This window comes from Cherax quadricarinatus, chromosome 24 (genome assembly GCF_038502225.1).
Source record: "Cherax quadricarinatus isolate ZL_2023a chromosome 24, ASM3850222v1, whole genome shotgun sequence".
NCBI classification, from domain to species: domain Eukaryota; kingdom Metazoa; phylum Arthropoda; class Malacostraca; order Decapoda; family Parastacidae; genus Cherax; species Cherax quadricarinatus.
In genome coordinates, this window is record NC_091315.1 from 20072746 (window position 1) to 20091192 (window position 18447).

Below are 18447 nucleotides of genomic sequence, written 5' to 3' on the forward strand. Positions count from 1 at the left end.
CTAGAACGCTTAGCATGGCTAGGCATTTCGGGCATACTTAGTTTTATTCTTAATTGTAAAATATTACAAATTATGAGGTAAGTTGGTATTATGGCTAAGTGACTAAATACTAGTTTGTGAGTTTAGCAATGTGAATGCTTTTGTTTTGGCACAGTATATAGTTTCAGTATTGGAGTATCACAGGATTCATTATTTTAAGACTGAGATTAATATTTCTGTTTATGGTCAAATGAGTGAGCGAGTGTAAGTGTGAACCACCAGGTGGTATTCGTGTAGTTAGTTGACGGGGTGTATCAGGGAGATAAGATGTTTTCTAATGGTAGTTTTGAAGGTGATGAATGTGTCTGCAGTTCTAGAGTTCTCAGGTAGGGTATTCCAGATTTTAGGGCCTTTGACATACATTGAATTTTTGTAAAGGTTTAGTCGGACATGGGGAATGTCGTAGAGATGTTTGTTTCTGGTGTTGTGCCTGTGGGTTCTGTCACAACTATCAAGAAAGCGTTTTAGGTCAAGGTTGATATTAGAGTTTAAGGCCCTGTAGATATAGATTGCACAGTAGTAAGTGTGGATGTACTGAACTGGGAGTAAGTTTAGATCTTTGAAGAGTGGGGGGGGGGGTGTGCTGCCAGGGATGGGATTTAGTGATTATTCTTACTGCAGCTTTTTGTTGGGTTATTATTGGCTTTAGGTGTGTTGCTGCAGTTGATCACCAAGCACAAATAGCATAGGTGAGGTATGGATAAATAAGTGAGTGGTATAGTGTGAGAAGGGCATTTTGCGGCACGTAGTATCGTATCTTGGAGAGGATCCCAACTGTTTTGGATACTTTTTTGGCTATATGCTGGATATGGGTGCTGAAATTCAGGTTGTTGTCAAGGTATAAGCCTAGGAATTTTCCCCCATTATTTCTGGTAATTAGAGTGTTGTCAATCTTAATGTTAATTTGTGCATCTCCTGCTCTGCTACCAAACATAATATAGTAAGTTTTGTCAGTGTTAAGCGTAAGTTTATTGGCTGTCATCCAAGTCGATATTTTAATCAGCTCCTCATTCACAATGGTGTTGAGGGTGGCAAGATTAGGGTGAGAGATGACATAAGTCGTGTCATCAGCAAAGAGAATGGGTTTCAGGTGTTGGGATACGTTTGGAAGGTCATTGATGTATATGAGGAAGAGCAGGGGACCAAGGACACTTCCCTGCGGAACTCCAGTATCAAGTGGCCGTGTTGCTGATGCTGTGTCTTTAATGGTGACGTACTGATACCTATTAGTAATGTAAGATTTGAAATAAGCAAGCGCATGGCCTCTTATACCGTAGTGGTCAAGTTTGTGGAGTAGGATTTCGTGGTTTACTGTGTCAAAAGCTTTTCTTAGGTCAATAAAAATTCCTAGTGGATATTCCTTATTTTCCAATGCTGTGTAAAGCAGATCTAGCATTTTTATGATTGCATCATTAGTGCTTTTATTTTTCCTGAATCCAAACTGGCAGGGGTTGAGTATGTTTTGAGCCGTTATAAATGAATACAGTCTCCTGTGCACGAGTTTCTCAAAGATTTTGGATAGCAATGGTAAGTTAGATATTGGCCTATAGTTGTTTAAGTCTGTAGGGTCACCACCTTTATGTATTGGTGTAACCCTTGCCATCTTGAGTAGTTTCGGGAAGGTGCTAGTCTCTAGTGACTTGTTAAAAAGTAATGAAATAGCATGCGAAAGGACATGGGCCGCTCGCTTGTACAGTAATGGTGGGACATGAGACAGATTCCCCGAGTTATTTTTAAGTGACTTTATGATCTCAATGACTTCCGTGGGCTCAGTTGGTGCAAGATAGAAGGAATTAGGGAAATTTCCATCTAGGTAGTCCCCGGCATGGGCATTGGTATGTGGGATTTTACTGGCGAGATTAGATCCTATGTTTGAGAAGAAGTCATTTATCTTGTTAGCTGTGTCAGTGGGATGTAGTGGGGATGTAGATGGGGATGTAGTGGGATGTAGATGGGGAAGGAAGAAGGATGGAAATATTGGAAAAGGGTGGGAGGGGGGTGAGAGGTAGGATATAAAGGTAAGTGGCCCAACCACTTTGGTGCAATTTAAAAAGTGTACGTGAAATGATAATATATTTATTTAAGGGGTATAAGACTAACCCATCAGAGTCACATAGATATAACAGATATATAAGTACATGACTCTGAATTGGTAGTAATTATACAGGTTGCAATTGCTTTTTTTTTGCGATTGCACAACGGATATTTATGCGACAAGGAAGGCAATAATTTTCTGGCCAGTTTATAAAGTTCGTGACAATAGCTTCTTACAGGTGGTGTCCAGCCATAGTAAATAGCATAATTTTTACATTAGAAAGTTATATAAGATGTCTCCCTAATTGGGGGCGATGATTTTTTCAGTATACATAGAAGGGTTCTGGTGGTACCCAATCCTCTTCATCAGGGAGGTTGCTCAATATCATGGGTCGTGGGTAATCATCTTTATGAATAAAGCGACGGACCCTTTGTGGGAGAGTCATTCGTTGAGTCCTGTGAGGAGGAGTAGTGATGGTATAATCCGTGGTATTAACCACTTGTATAGGATGTTCTCTATCTGGCATGTATAGTTCTTGCATTGTATAAAGTTGTTTCTTTTTTAGGGTGTCAAGGCGTACATTTATGGCAGTAATATCTTGTTGTATGTGTAAATCTGCCATTTTAACTCTGTCTCTCTTCCTGGTATCGGTGATGAAGCGAAGAGCTCTATTCTGGACCCTTTGTAACCGGAGCATGTTGGTCTTTGTTGTTAGTGACATTGGGACACAAGGGTATTCGAGTATTGGTCTTATTATAATTTTATACAGATGTTTTTTGACATGTTGAGGGGCTTAATTAAATCGAAAGAGTCTGCTAAGACCGGCTTTGGCTATGTTGATCTTTTTAGTTACATGAGATGTTGAATGGAGCAGCCTGTCGATTTCATATCCCAAAATCTTGTTAGGGTTTCTAATGGCTACAGGTGTACCTCTGATGGAGATACCTCCTTTATCTTCAATTGTTGATGCAAAACATCCTATCGTGCTAACAAGGACCTTGTCAGGATTAGTTGTAATTCTCCATTTCTTTTCCCAATTAGATGTTCGACGAAGTTCAATATTCATTTTCTCTATGACTCTCTCATACTTGTATTTTCCTGTTACCGGAGTTGATGAGACGACATGAATAACATCATCTGCAAACTGTGTCACAATTGTGTCATTAAACTCTGGTTGAGGAAGGTCATTCACATAAATGTTGAACAGGAGTGGACTGAGACAAGATCCTTGCGGGACACCAGCTGTCGGTATAAAAGGCTCTGTCGACCTGCCATGAAAGGTGGGAATGATTTTTCTTTGAGTTAAGAAATTATATATTAATCTGAGAAAAGTCCAGTTATGGTCTGGTAGGTCAATGAGTTTGTATATAAGGCCATCATGCCATAAGCTATCAAAAGCTTTATGAACATCTCTGGTGGCAATTAAGGCAAGATTGCCCTGATGTTTTAGACTTGCTACAGTATCGAAAATAACATTTATTGCATGATTGGTACCTCTATGTGTTCTAAAGCCAAATTGTTTTTCAGTAAAAAAGTGATTAAACTCCATATAGTAGTTCAATCTGTTGGAAATGACTTTCTCAAGAACTTTTCCAGTGACTTCAAGTAAAGATATAGGTCTATAGTTCCCAGGTTGGTGGATGTCTTTATTGGGCTTACCAAGAAAGATCATCTTAGCTAGCAGTCTTAAAAACAACTGGAAAATGTCCTGAGGTCAAGATGGCATTAAAGATATTGACCAAAGACTGTTTACAATTTCTAGGTAGGTACTTTATTTGTTTCATTGTTATTCCAGAGAGGCCAGGGGCTCTATTTCTCATTCTTCCAATAACCTGACTTATCTCTAGTAATGTAATAGGTCTAGTAAGCGGGTGGGTATCTTCAAGAGTTGAAGTATCGATGGAAGGTAGTGGTTGTAGATCATCCAAGTTCTCATCTCTCCATTCATTTACTAACTGATAATGATTATTGTTAAATTGACGACTGTTATTATGGGAGAGAATTTTCTCCCATACATCACCCATCAAATTAGCCTGGTCCTGTGGATCGTCAAGTTTAATTTCAACATCTTCCTCATCCTCATCAGTGAAGGTATGAACTAGGTAGTTAGGAGCCTTGTGCTTTGCCCCTAAAAGTTGTCGGATCTTACTCCAAAATTTTGCTGGTTCACGTTTATATTGATTCGCTTGAATAACTAGAAGTTTCCATATGTCCCGTTTGTGATGACTAATCATAGTAATTAATTCTTGCCTTAATCGGTGCAGTGTAGCTGCTGGTGGTTGTCGCGTTTGAAGATGCCTTCGACATTCTGCTTGATAATTTCTCAAATTGTCTCTAATTTCCCTAGTAGGTTTATATTGTTGGTATATCTTTGTGGAAGCTAATTGACAAGTTGCATTAGTTGCTTCAATTATTCGATTATGCAGGGACCTGATTGCATCATCAATTGCATTGGAAGGTAGATTTTCCAATGACACAATTTCATCATCACCCAGATATGCCCTGAAGGGGTCAAATCCTAGGGTGTTAAGATTGGGTTTAGGAGTTACAGGTATTCTAAATGGAGAAGTTTGTAGTTGTATTATAACAGGGATATGGTCAGATCCTACATGTCCACCAGGAGATATACGACAGTGAAAGATGTCACAGTCCCTGTTTGTCAGTACTATATCAGGTGTCCCTCGATGAGGTCCAATGTACGATTTAAAGAATGGGCCTTGAAATGACAAGTTTCTAGCTGTCATGATATTAAAGAGTTGTTTTCCTTTTAAGTCACCCAGTGGACATCAACAAAATCTTTCAGTGGGCTGCAGAAAACAATATGAAGTTCAACAATGAGAAATTTCAATTACTCAGATATGGTAAACATGAGGAAATTAAATCTTCATCAGAGTACAAAACAAATTCTGGCCACAAAATAGAGCGAAACACCAACGTCAAAGACCTGGGAGTGATCATGTCGGAGGATCTCACCTTCAAGGACCATAACATTGTATCAATCGCATCTGCTAGAAAAATGACAGGATGGATAATGAGAACCTTCAAAACTAGGGAGGCCAAGTCCATGATGACACTCTTCAGGTCACTTGTTCTATCTAGGCTGGAATATTGCTGCACACTAACAGCACCTTTCAAGGCAGGTGAAATTGCCGACCTAGAAAATGTACAGAGAACTTTCACGGCGCGCATAACGGAGATAAAACACCTCAATTATTGGGAGCGCTTGAGGTTCCTAAACCTGTATTCCCTGGAACGCAGGAGGGAGAGATACATGATTATATACACCTGGAAAATCTTAGAGGGACTAGTACCGAACTTGCACACGAAAATCACTCACTACGAAAGCAAAAGACTTGGCAGACGATGCACCATCCCCCCAATGAAAAGCAGGGGTGTCACTAGCACGTTAAGAGACCATACAATAAGTGTCAGGGGCCCGAGACTGTTCAACTGCCTCCCAGCACACATAAGGGGGATTACCAACAGACCCCTGGCAGTCTTCAAGCTGGCACTGGACAAGCACCTAAAGTCGGTTCCGGATCAGCCGGGCTGTGGCTCGTACGTTGGTTTGCGTGCAGCCAGCAGCAACAGCCTGGTTGATCAGGCTCTGATCCACCAGGAGGCCTGGTCACAGACCGGGCCGCGGGGGCTTTGACCCCCGGAACTCTCTCCAGGTAAACTCCAGTGGAATACCAGCTCCACAGTTGAAGAGGGCAGGGTGATGAGCATTAAAATCTCCCGCTAGAATTGTTGGAATATTCCTACTTAATATCCTATGTAGAGGAATTGACTCTATATATTGTTGTCTCGGGGGAAAATATCCAGTTACTATCACTAGTTGTCCATGAGACGTTGTCATTTCTATTGCAAGAATGTTATCTTCATCAACATGAATATTTTTAAATGTATAGCCTAATTTTACTAAGATGGCTACTCCACTAAATGGTCCTCTCGATTTCTCCACAGTAGAGTAACCACGTAATTTAATATATTGATCAACTCTTGCAGCTGTCTCGTTCAGAAGTATAACATCGGGATTGTAATTATGTAGTTCAACCTCAAGAAGGTAACGGTTATTAAAGAAATGTTGAACATTAAGTTGGAAAATTGTAATCCCCATTATTTCTTGTTCTTCGCGCGTGTACTGCGGTCTGAACGCCTGCAAGTAATGTCACGTGTTGTATCAACACTATCCCTGCTGGCTGTGTGTTATTCCCTGTTACAGGAAGCAGAGGCTCGTGAGAGTTAATGGGAGACTGTGGAGGCTCCAAGGGAAAAGTAGGCAGGCAAGGTGAGTCACCCTGGGAAAGTTCCTGTTCAACATGATCAGCTTCAATAGCGGGAGAGTAGGCACCACTTTCTGGGGCATTGTTATGTTCAGTTGTTGACTTATCGGGTTGAGGGGAGTTGACAACCTGGGTTTGTGAGGTGGGCGATCCTTGAGCCAGGGATGACTTAGACTTATTTTTAGATGCAGAGTAGGGAACATACTTCTTGTTATGAGAAGGCTGGGTCATAATAGCCTTCACATTTTCTGGGATAGTGATGGGAGTAATCCCATTAGCCATTAACAGATCATTTAAAACCTGAGAGCAGAGTTGAATGTCACCACCTGCTATGTCTTTGGCCATCATGTACATTAGTTGTGCTCTCGTCATATCCCCGGCTGTGGATACCTGAGACATAGGAGATGATACTGAACCTTGTTGTTGCGTTTGTGTATGGTGTAAGTGAGGGTTAGATTGGGGCGCTCCAAGAGGGGCAGAATTCCAAACATTGGAACCATTGGTAGAGACCTGAGGAGTCCCACTTGATCCAGGCAGAGCTGGGAAGGAAGTTTGGGACATCGTTGGCGGTGCCTGGGGAGTGGTCTTCTTAGCAGTGGACAGTTTCTTGGCTTCAAGAATTTTCTGCATTTCCTTTTTCCTTTCAGGGCAAATAGCAGAAACAACATGATGTTTTCCATTGCAGAGGACACATTTAGGTGTATTTTTGTTGGTACAATCTCTATACGAATGTTGGCCAGAGCAAATGCTACAAATCTGCCCTTGAGTACTGCATTTATTGTTGTTATGACCAAAGGCATAACACTTGAAACATTGTGTCACACTGACAAATCGTTCAAGGGAGATTTGGTCAGGTGTACATCTGGTGCCAAAACATTTGAATCCATGTTGACACAAGTTTGGCCTCCTCAGGTGTCTCAAGTATTAGCTTTAAGGTCACCTTGTTGTTGGTAGGATTAGAGAATTTATGTGCTTCTACAGCCCTAAAGTCAGAATTCTCGGTGTTAATGTCGTCAACAATTTCATTCACTGTGCTATGTTTCATGAAACTGTTGATTCTGGCCACAAACACAGTCCTCTGAGCTTGATAGCTATCAGGTGCAACTGGGGTAACACCAGAAGTCTTGAGTTTTTCAAGCACATCATGCTTCAGAAGTTGAAGTAACTCTTCTTCCGAAGAGAGGAGAAGTACTGCTCCAGCGTGGGTTTGAAAAACATCCACTGGAGCAAGTTGAGCTGGAGCAAATACATGTGAGAATTTCTTTCATTGACATTTGATTGCCGTCAATGCGTAATCTTACACGTATCCTCGCCATGATGTTGAGGAAGGAACATCTGGCAGAGGAGTTTCTTAACAAAAAGGGAACTTTCTTGATGTTAAACTAGCATCCTATTTCAGCTGACTTATGAAGGTCAACCCCTAAGATAGCCTACCCTTGAGTAGTGAGGGGAAAGGGCCCAAGGCAAAGATCGGCTGGATTTTAAAAAAACACACGGGCTACCAGATGGTCAAAATGCCTTGTGTTAACTCGCCAAAGCGAAGTTGCCGAAAAAGAAGATAGGACAGTCAGAAGGATAGCAATGTATGTAGTGTGTTAAGTGTGTGGGCCAGTGTTGATGTATGGGTGAGGGGAGGATGGGGATGAGAGGGGTGAACAAGCAAGCAAGTCACCGCCTTACCCTCTTGATGGGATGGGGCTCGAAGTGACTGCAAGCAAGTCTCCTCTCAGCTCTGGTGAAGAACTACTCAGGATAACCCAAGAAAATTCTCGAGCAACAGTGTTCAGAGTTGCTCAGCTGAAGAGCAGGAACGACGACGTCTTCTCTCCACGGTAACTGGGCTGCTACTCTCTGTATTTTCGCCCCAGGGCAGACAGTTGGCCTCTGCACTCTTGTAGCTGGGTGAAGTCTTCCCTACTCTGTCTCCCTACGATCCCCGTTGGGGAGGGGAACCTTTACCAGCGTTATCATCGCCTTGACTTACACGATGAGCTACGCAAATCGTGTAAAGATCAAGCCAAAAAGTGGTACCGTTGATGATTCAACGAAGATTGCACTTGCAACTGTTGTTCAGGGAACACTGCAAGTTAAATTCAACACCATTTTGTCCCTGAAAGAAGCATTCATTGTTGTATGCCACGATGATGCTGAAGCAGAGAAGCTACTCACTACAGATGCCACCACTACACTTACCACTCAAGGGTTTACTGTTGGATAGGATAGGATTTCGTTCGGATTTTTAACCCCGGAGGGTTAGCCACCCAGGATAACCCAAGAAAGTCAGTGCGTCATCGAGGACTGTCTAACTTATTTCCATTGGGGTCCTTAATCTTGTCCCCCAGGATGCGACCCACACCAGTCGACTAACACCCAGGTACCTATTTGCTGCTAGGTGAACAGGACAACAGGTGTAAGGAAACGTGTCGAATGTTTCCACCCGCCGGGAATCGAACCCGGGCCTCCGTGTGTGAAGCGGGAGCTTTAGCCACCAGGCCACCGGGCCACCGCCATCTCCTGCCCTCAGGGCTAGGAAATCAGTATTCCTTAAAAAACTCGACAAGATTCTGACGTCTCAAACACCAGCAGAACTCAAAACATCCATCGAGACGCAAAATACTTGGGCTACTGTTGACAGCATTACAAAAATCCCGAATGCATCGTCCATGCTCAAGGTCACCTTCACCGACGTCAACATGGCTGCCACTGCCCTGAACGAAGGTCTTGCTGTTTACTACTACTACATCAGTCCCACCTACATTGAAGCAGAGATATCAGTACATCCAACATTGCTGGAGCTGTTATTCATACCATCACACCACCAAAGCATGTCCAGTGAGAGACAAGAAGTTCTGCACTACATGTGGTAGTGAGGGACACACCTTCAGTTCCTGCACCGCTGCTACTCCACCACAATCATCGTGCTTAAACTGTAAAAGTAACGACCACCATACACTGGCAGCAAAATCTCCTACACGAAAGGATATTGTGAAGAAAACACAAGAAGCAGCAAAGAAAAAACCTACTAGCAACACACCAACGTATGCAACAATTGCAAAGATACAAGCTAACACTACAAAATTACTTCAAGCATCTACTCAGCCAGCCTCCACCATCATCACTCCTCCAGCATGTGACGTAACCAAGATCCACTACTGTTTACTATACGCTCACATGCAGAACATGGCTGTACCTGGATCTTTTAACTCTACCATCAACGAGTTATTTGCACTAAATAATATGCCATCATTCATATTCCCAGCATCTCCACCTTCGGAAGAAATACTAAAATTCACCAAGGACCTAATCAACACTTCTGCATCAGCAGCTCCAACACCACCAATACCTAGTGACGTCACTCCAACAACGCCTCCTATTCGTCGAACGCCTCCTATTCGTCGAACTCCTCCTGCTCGTCGATTGGCTCGTCGTGGCGGCGTACCTCCTTCACCTCCACTCACCACTACTCATATGGACCAATCAGAAGCCACGATTCTCCCACAGTCTTCTACACACTCTCTAGCGGAAACACCAACATTGAAAGCACCTTCAATGCTGCAACCACCAACAAAAACCTCTCCAGCCATCTCTCGACGAATTAATACAGAAGACCAACATCGAGATCAATACCTGCACTGGAAAGATATAACTTTTTATACGACTCCTGACCAAGAACCCACCATGACTGTCGTCACTGTACGAGAAATTACACGACAGAACAGTCAAGTTTACAAATCGTAAAGGATCCCACTGCTCCTTCACTACACTCCAGATGACCTTGGACCAGTTACAAGCCAACCCAGCATTTCGACCCAAGATTACAAGACTACTTATCGTTTCCTTCCAACAAATGCACAACATAAGGAATGTCTCCTTCACGAAAGAAATGAAGTAACTCCAGACTCACATATTAACGACACCTGACCAATCAAGAAGCTAGCCTCCCTTGACCACTCCTCCAGCTTCTGCCAGCCGCCAATCAACATCAAGATGCAGCAATCTTCTGTCCAGCAAGATGCAGTCAGAGCCTGCAGAGTTCCTGTTGTCTTTATATCGTCTTTTGTCATCGTTATTGTGGCTTAGCAGTTGGGTCTAGTCCTGACTCTTCTCTCTTCGACTCAAGACATTCCTCTCACCGTCTATTCTTCGCACTGTCCCCACTTGCCCCTCGCCCCTCGTGGGTCCTTACCTGTGAGTCCGATCCGATCTGATCTGATCTGTTTGTCCACTGTCGCTTGATCACACAGTCCGATCACACAGTTGCTCTACACCACAAGAAGCCTCTCCGACCCCGCCGGGGTGTAGAATTTATATTCTACAAACGTCACATCCTTTTCACAATGCTGTCGAATCGTGTGAAAATCAAGCCTGTGAATGGTGCAATAAATGACTCCTCGAAGTTAGCTTTAGCTACCGTCGTTAGGACCTGCCTGCAGGTCAAATTTACGGCAATCCACTCTCTGAAAGACTCCTTCATTGTCGTCTGCACAGACGACATGGAAGCACTAAAACTAATGGACGACTCTTCAATCAGGACCCTACAAACGCAACAATTCACTCTATCCCCGTCTCCATTCTTGAAGTCGAAACGTTCGGTCTTTGTGAAAAGACTGGACAATATCGTCACCTCTCTCTTTACTGAAGCACTAGAAGCCTGAGTAGATCTATAACCCACTATGATAACATGAACGTAGATAAGTATGTTTATGGAGCAACTTGCAATGTGAACAGACTGACTGATGTTGTAGTGGCCAGGCTTAGGCTTGGTTACAAGTACTTCTGGCAGTTTGGGAGACACACAGATGATGATCAAACTAAATGTAAATTATGTGATCAGGCATATGGTCACTCTTGAACACTATGTGCTTAATTGTCCACTTATTGAGGAATACAGAGACAGACAGTATAATAACCTATGTGACATGTCAAGATATCTTATTAATGAAAATAAGATACCAGATATACTAAGCAAATTTCCTAAATTTGCTTGTAACAGATGAGTGAACTATAGATATGTAGATATAAATCCATATGTATTCCTGTTAGCCCTTTGGGGCCTAGTTCCTAGGCCTTTTGTGTATCCATATGCTCTCGCGCTACCGTCCACAGGATGGATATGGATTTGCCACTTCGGTGGCAAAATCTAAAAAATCTAATCTGCCCAAGCTCTCTCTCACGGTCTGGCCATCTCATATTATCACATTCACCCAAGTCATATAGAACAAGAACGTTTCACATACATCTCCCACTGCTGGACCTGCTACTCCTATAATTACACAACCAAGGACTGCCCCATCAAGGATATGAAGTTTTGTTCAAAATGTGGGAATGATGGACACGATTTCAGATCCTGCACCATTACAACAGCACCAACATGTCTTAACTGCAAGGGTAATCATCATACCCTTGCAGCTAAGTGCCCACTCAGGAAAGAAATCATAATGAAGAAAACTAAAGTTCTGAAGAACACCTCCAATTCACCGACATACGCTGCAATAACCAAACCACAAACCGACACCATCAAGACTGTACACGCTAATCTACAGGCACCATCGCCCAGCAACTCCCTCTCTCCACTCCCCGACGGTGCTCCCTCAAAGGTGCTGTAAGATAAAATAAGATTTCGTTCGGATTTTTAACCCCGGAGGGTTAGCCACCCAGGATAACCCAAGAAAGTCAGTGCGTCATTGAGGACTGTCTAACTTATTTCCATTGGGGTCCTTAATCTTGTCCCCCAGGATGCGACCCACACCAGTCGACTAACACCCAGGTACCTATTTGCTGCTAGGTGAACAGGACAACAGGTGTAAGGAAACGTGTCGAAATGTTTCCACCCGCCGGGAATCGAACCCGGGCCCTCCGTGTGTGAAGCGGGAGCTTTAGCCACCAGGCCACCAGGTGTATGCACACTTTGCAAATGCAGCAAGCCCCGGCACTTTCAACACCACTATTAACGAACTATTCCGTCTGAACAACATGCCTGCCTTCAATTTTCCGGACTCCACACCTTCAGAAGACATCCTCAAGATCCTTCCCAACGTCCTGAACTTTTCTGCACCTGCAGACCTGTCTCCTGCCCAAGCAACTGCTCCTGTAACTTCTATAACCACTTCCACCGCCGACAACGTTGATCAAGTTGCCTCAGCCACCGTCTCCCACCTCTCCCAGCCTGCTGTTACACAACCATTACACCTCACAGCTGCTCCTGTCGACCCTCAGTCACCTGCTACAACCATTGTAGATTCTCCCAATGAATTCACTCCAGAAGAGGAAGATAACGACGACTCCAGTAAACCCTCATGGGAAAACCTTACCTTTTACACTTCTTCAAATGCTGACACCATGACCTGTACTGAACTCTACAAAAGCCTCGGTGCTGGAACAGTCAAGTATGCATGTGAATCATCGCTTCACTTCACACTCACCCAAGTTCTTGAGTTCATCAAGCCTCTACGTTTCACCTTCAATAACAAGGCTAAACTATACCTCCTATCTAGAAGCAGCTTCAAAAAGTTCGAAAATGGCTCCATTGCTAACCTGCCTCCTCAGTTACTCCTATAACTCCCATATGTGTTCTACCCTCTGATGTGACCTAGCCTGCTGCCAGCTACTCAAGATTCAAAACTTCAACTACCACAAGTTCAATGCAACGGTCCCTGCTATTCCTGTTCTCAAGTCTGTCCCACGATCGCCTTAGCTGCTGGGTTAAGCCCTGGCTCTGTTTCTCTAAGAACACTCCTCTCCAGAGCTATTCTTCATCTGTACCATCTTCCCCGCTCATCCCATTGGGATCTTACCTGAACTTGTTTGCTTTTTTTTTGTTTATGTACTGTTTGTAACAGCTTGACAAAGCTCCTGGAGAGCGAAACATTGCCACAATAAAATGTCACATTAGTTGCACTTGTGTCCTTTTACTTTACATACAAGGAGCTTTTGGCATGTACACCCAACTACTATAATTCCTTGTACAACTATGTATCATGTCTTAATAAACTATTATAATAATAATAATAATAATAATAATAATAATAATAATAATAATAATAATAATAATAATAATAATAATAATAATAATAATAAAAATCGCTCTGGAGTGCTTTAAATGTTAGCTACCAAACCTATACGAAATACGTATTATATTTAAAGCACCCCAGAGCGATTAATTACATTTTATTATTATTATTAATTATATTTTATTATTATTATTATCACCATCAATATATCTTGTTCACTGAGTTGAATTACTTCTTAATTAAGCTGCCACGAGAGACCGAGAATGTAAACACAGATGAACACACCAGCTAATCCCTTTACTGTGAATTTCTTTTGTACTTCTTCCATTTTCCTCTCTTTCCTCTTCCAAGTGCTGCTGCACTTCTATCTTGTACTATGGGATGTACAATCATTCAATCAAGCACAAATTTGTACAAATATGTAGTCTTGGAGACTTTAAAAGCTTTTGTACTGAGTGGCTGTAGGAAGGAGATTGAGATGCTTGACGCTGAGACACTGTGCTTCCCGTATCCACGACCCAAGTTCTCGTATGGCATACAGTACTGACTTGTCGGAGGCTCGTAACTCCAAGTTGTGCGTAAACGAGTACGTCGGTAAGTGAGGAGAGGCTGCATTTCTGCGATGTTACCAAATTCTCTCTCAGTTAGAAGTCTCCAATATATTCCTACTGGCAAAGAATTCTCCCATACATCAGCCTAATATAAAATAAACAAATGTTGTTGGATAATGCATAGTCATGTTTTAACAAGTTACCAAACCTACCCTGTTGATAACTTACTGATGTTGGTGTTTTTGCAAAGACGGCCTCACGGAACACCCGTTTCTTAACGTAATCCATTTATACTGGTCACTGTCTAAAGTTCCGAAGGACCTTCGTATATCTCATGTGCTCATTTTGATATTTATCTTTCATCTCCATTCCTCTCAAGTTTAAAAGTACATGTAATGTTATTTTCCCCTTGTGCATATTACTTGTACAGTATTACATTTATGGGGAGCGCTAAACCTCAAGAGGTCATGCAGCGCCTGGGAAATGGGAAGCAATCACATTCAATACGATGAATCCAGTATATGTAATGCTCAATTCTTGCAGACAGTAGTGGTGAGCAACAAGCGGGAGAAGAAGATCCTCGTGTCTTGCCCTAGTAAGTATCACCCTGATGTATCCTAGAGCCAGCTTGCTAGTTATGAATAAAGGTGAGACAAATCAAAATGTTTTATGTCACAGGTACTTCAAATTTTCTTTGTCTAGCTCGATGTTCCTGTCGGAAGATATTAGTGGAACGGACAGTGTGTTGGGCAACTGAAGGTGTCTATATTAGAAGTGATATCACAGAAAACACTGATAAGTCATTCCCTATGTGGCAACAAACAATGACTGAGGATCTCTTAGAGAACAATAATACCCAGAATAATGACACTGAATTATCAACACCTGAATTATCAACACCTAGAAATGAAACCAAAAAATTAAGTATTATTGAACAGTCTACTTGTTTACTACATGAACTTGTTAAGTGTATAGAGAGTGAAGGTGAGATAAACGACGAACTAAACAATACACAAGAGGAAAGCACGAAGATTGAGGAAGGTTGTGAGCCGCTTATCACCAAAGACAGACAGAATGGCACTTGTGTATTCGGCCACGATGGAAGATGTCTTCCTCAAGAATATGTTATGAGAGGGCAGGAGAGATATGTTTTGACTCAAGCTGATGAAGGCTTTTGGTGGATTGGTAAGTACATGTATTTATCATGCCATTTCATTATTGTGATGAATGGTTTGAAAAACCGACAAGTTGAAGATTGAGACACTTATGCAGCATATGGGAATCTTTATTCAGGAAACGTTTCGCCACACAGTGGCTTCATCAGTCCAATACAAAGAGGAAGGCGTAAGGAGAGGAGGAGAATGAGGTAATCAGTCCCTCAACCTGGAGTCGATGTGTTCAGTCCATCAATCTTGTAGAATGTACAGCATAGGGCCGTAGACGTCGCTTATATACTGTAGTGAGGTGACGTGAAGCAGATGGAGGCGGGGTCATAGTGGTACCATCCACTAGTCGAAGTAGGTCTTCGTCCAAAGGTTGAACAAGTGTTGAAGAATTCTTTGTAACAAGACCCCATGATGCTGACAGTTGTGATGAATGGTTTGAAAAACCGACAAGTTGAAGATTGAGACACTTATGCAGCATATGGGAATCTTTATTCAGGAAACGTTTCGCCACACAGTGGCTTCATCAGTCCAATACAAAGAGGAAGGCGTAAGGAGAGGAGGAGAATGAGGTAATCAGTCCCTCAACCTGGAGTCGATGTGTTCAGTCCATCAATCTTGTAGAATGTACAGCATCGACTCCAGGTTGAGGGACTGATTACCTCATTCTCCTCCTCTCCTTACGCCTTCCTCTTTGTATTGGACTGATGAAGCCACTGTGTGGCGAAACGTTTCCTGAATAAAGATTCCCATATGCTGCATAAGTGTCTCAATCTTCAACTTGTCGGTTTTTCAAACCATTCATCACAACTGTCAGCATCATGGGGTCTTGTTACAAAGAATTCTTCAACACTTGTTCAACCTTTGGACGAAGACCTACTTCGACTAGTGGATGGTACCACTATGACCCCGCCTCCATCTGCTTCACGTCACCTCACTACAGTATATAAGCGACGTCTACGGCCCTATGCTGTACATTCTACAAGATTGATGGACTGAACACATCGACTCCAGGTTGAGGGACTGATTACCTCATTCTCCTCCTCTCCTTACGCCTTCCTCTTTGTATTGGACTGATGAAGCCACTGTGTGGCGAAACGTTTCCTGAATAAAGATTCCCATATGCTGCATAAGTGTCTCAATCTTCAACATTTCATTATTGTTTGTATACCTGTATTTCCTTGTAAGAATATAAATAGCAACAAAATTTGCTTTTATTTGCTATTGTTTGTAGAAAAGGTCACTGTATAGCCCTTGTGGTTTAGTGCTTCTTTTTGATTCTAATAATAATAATAATTGTAGAAAAGGCCCCAGCAAAGACAGCGTTACTCATTACTGCAGTATTTGAAAAAAATAAAAAAATAATTATAGTATCTATTCAGTTATCTTGACAATGAACCCAATGTATGTGATACTAAAGAATTAAAAGGCATAATACCATGCACACTTCACTTGACAATCTACCCTCTATGTTTAGTTCCACATGATAGTTGAATACCACCTGGTGGTTCACACTTACACTCACTCGCCCATTTGACCATAAACAGAAATATCAATCTCAATCTCAAAATAATGAATCTTAACTAGTCATAAGTTGGCCTGTGATACTCCAATACTGAAACTATGTATAGTGCCAAAACAAAAGCATTCACATTGCTAAACTCACAAACTAGTATTTAGTCACTTAGCCATAATACCAACTTACCTCATAATTTTGTAATATTTTAAACTTAAGATTTAATTTAAGTCTGCCTGAAATGCCTAGCCATGCTAGGTGTTCTAGTGGTACACTCTGTAACTGAATTATTGCATGGTCACTGATGCCCAGGGGGCAGCTCACGTATTCTATTTCTGTCAGATATATTTGTGGTAAATACTAGGTCCAATCTTATTGACACATCTCCTCCCCCCTCCTCTCTGTCTCTTGTCATATTACCTGGAGTTTACCTGGAGAGAGTTCTGGGGGTCAACGCCCCCGCGGCCCGGTCTGTGACCAGGCCTCCTGGTGGATCAGAGCTTGATCAACCAGGCTGTTACTGCTGGCTGCATGCAAGCCAATGTACGAGCCACAGCCCAGCTGGTCAGGAACCGACTTTAGGTGCTTGTCCAGTGCCAGCTTGAAGACTGCCAGGGGTCTGTTGGTAATCCCCCTTATGTATGCTGGGAGGCAGTTGAACAGTCTCGGGCCCCTGACACTTATTGTATGGTCTCTTAACGTGCTAGTGACACCCGCTTTTCATTGGGGGGATGTTGCATCGTCTGCCAAGTCTTTTGCTTTCGTAGTGAGTGATTTTCGTGTGCAAGTTCGGTACTAGTCCCTCTAGGATTTTCCAGGTGTATATAATCATATATCTCTCCCGCCTGCGTTCCAGGGAATACAGGTTCAGGAACCTCAAGCGCTCCCAGTAATTGAGGTGTTTTATCTCCGTTATGCGTGCCGTGAAGGTTCTCTGTACATTTTCTAGGTCAGCAATTTCACCTGCCTTGAAAGGTGCTGTTAGTGTGCAGCAATATTCCAGCCTAGATAGAACAAGTGACCTGAAGTGTCATCATAGGCTTGGCATCCTTAGTTTGGAAGGTTCTCATTATCCATCCTGTCATTTTTCTAGCAGATGCGATTGATACAATGTTATGGTCCTTGAAGGTGAGATCCTCTGACATGATCACTCCCAGGTCTTTGATGTTGGTGTTTCGCTCTATTTTGTGGCCAGAATTTGTTTTATACTCTGATGAAGATTTAATTTCCTCGTGTTTACCATATCTGAGTAATTGAAATTTCACATCGTTGAACTTCATATTGTTTTCTGCAGCCCACTGAAAGATTTGGTTGATGTCCGCCTGGAGCCTTGCAGTGTCTGCAATGGAAGACACTGTCATGCAGATTAGGGTGTCATGTGCAAAGGAAGACACGGTGCTGTGGCTGACATCCTTGTCTGTGTCAGATATGAGGATGAGGAACAAGATGGGAGAGAGTACTGTGCCTTGTGGAACAAAGCTTTTCACCGTAGCTGCCTCGGACTTTACTCTGTTGACTACTACTCTCTGTGTTCTGTTAGTGAGGAAATTATAGATCCATCGACCGACTTTTCCTGTTATTCCTTTAGCACGCATTTTGTGCACTATTACGCCATGGTCACACTTGTCGAAGGCTTTTACAAAGTCTGTATATACTACATCTGCATTCTTTTTGTCTTCTAGTGCATCTAGGACCTTGTCGTAGTGATCCAATAGTTGAGACAGACAGGAGCAACCTGTTCTAAACCCATGTTGCCCTGGGTTGTTTAACTGATGAGTTTCTAGATGGGTGGTGATCTTGCTTCTTAGGACCCTTTCAAAGATTTTTATACTATGGGATGTTAGTGC

General features: G+C 42.5%; 1 protein-coding gene across 3 annotated transcripts in view; it reads left to right on the forward strand.

The window, feature by feature from the left end:
• LOC128690735 (uncharacterized) overlaps positions 1-18447 on the forward strand; it is a 94938-nt gene that overhangs the window by 63113 nt on the left and 13378 nt on the right. For all 3 annotated transcript variants that reach the window (XM_070088231.1, XM_070088230.1, XM_070088232.1), the window contains 2 exons: positions 14465-14516; positions 14624-15106. In XM_070088231.1, coding sequence (XP_069944332.1) covers positions 14465-14516; positions 14624-15106 — 535 coding nt within the window. The remainder of the gene's footprint in view (positions 1-14464; positions 14517-14623; positions 15107-18447) is intronic.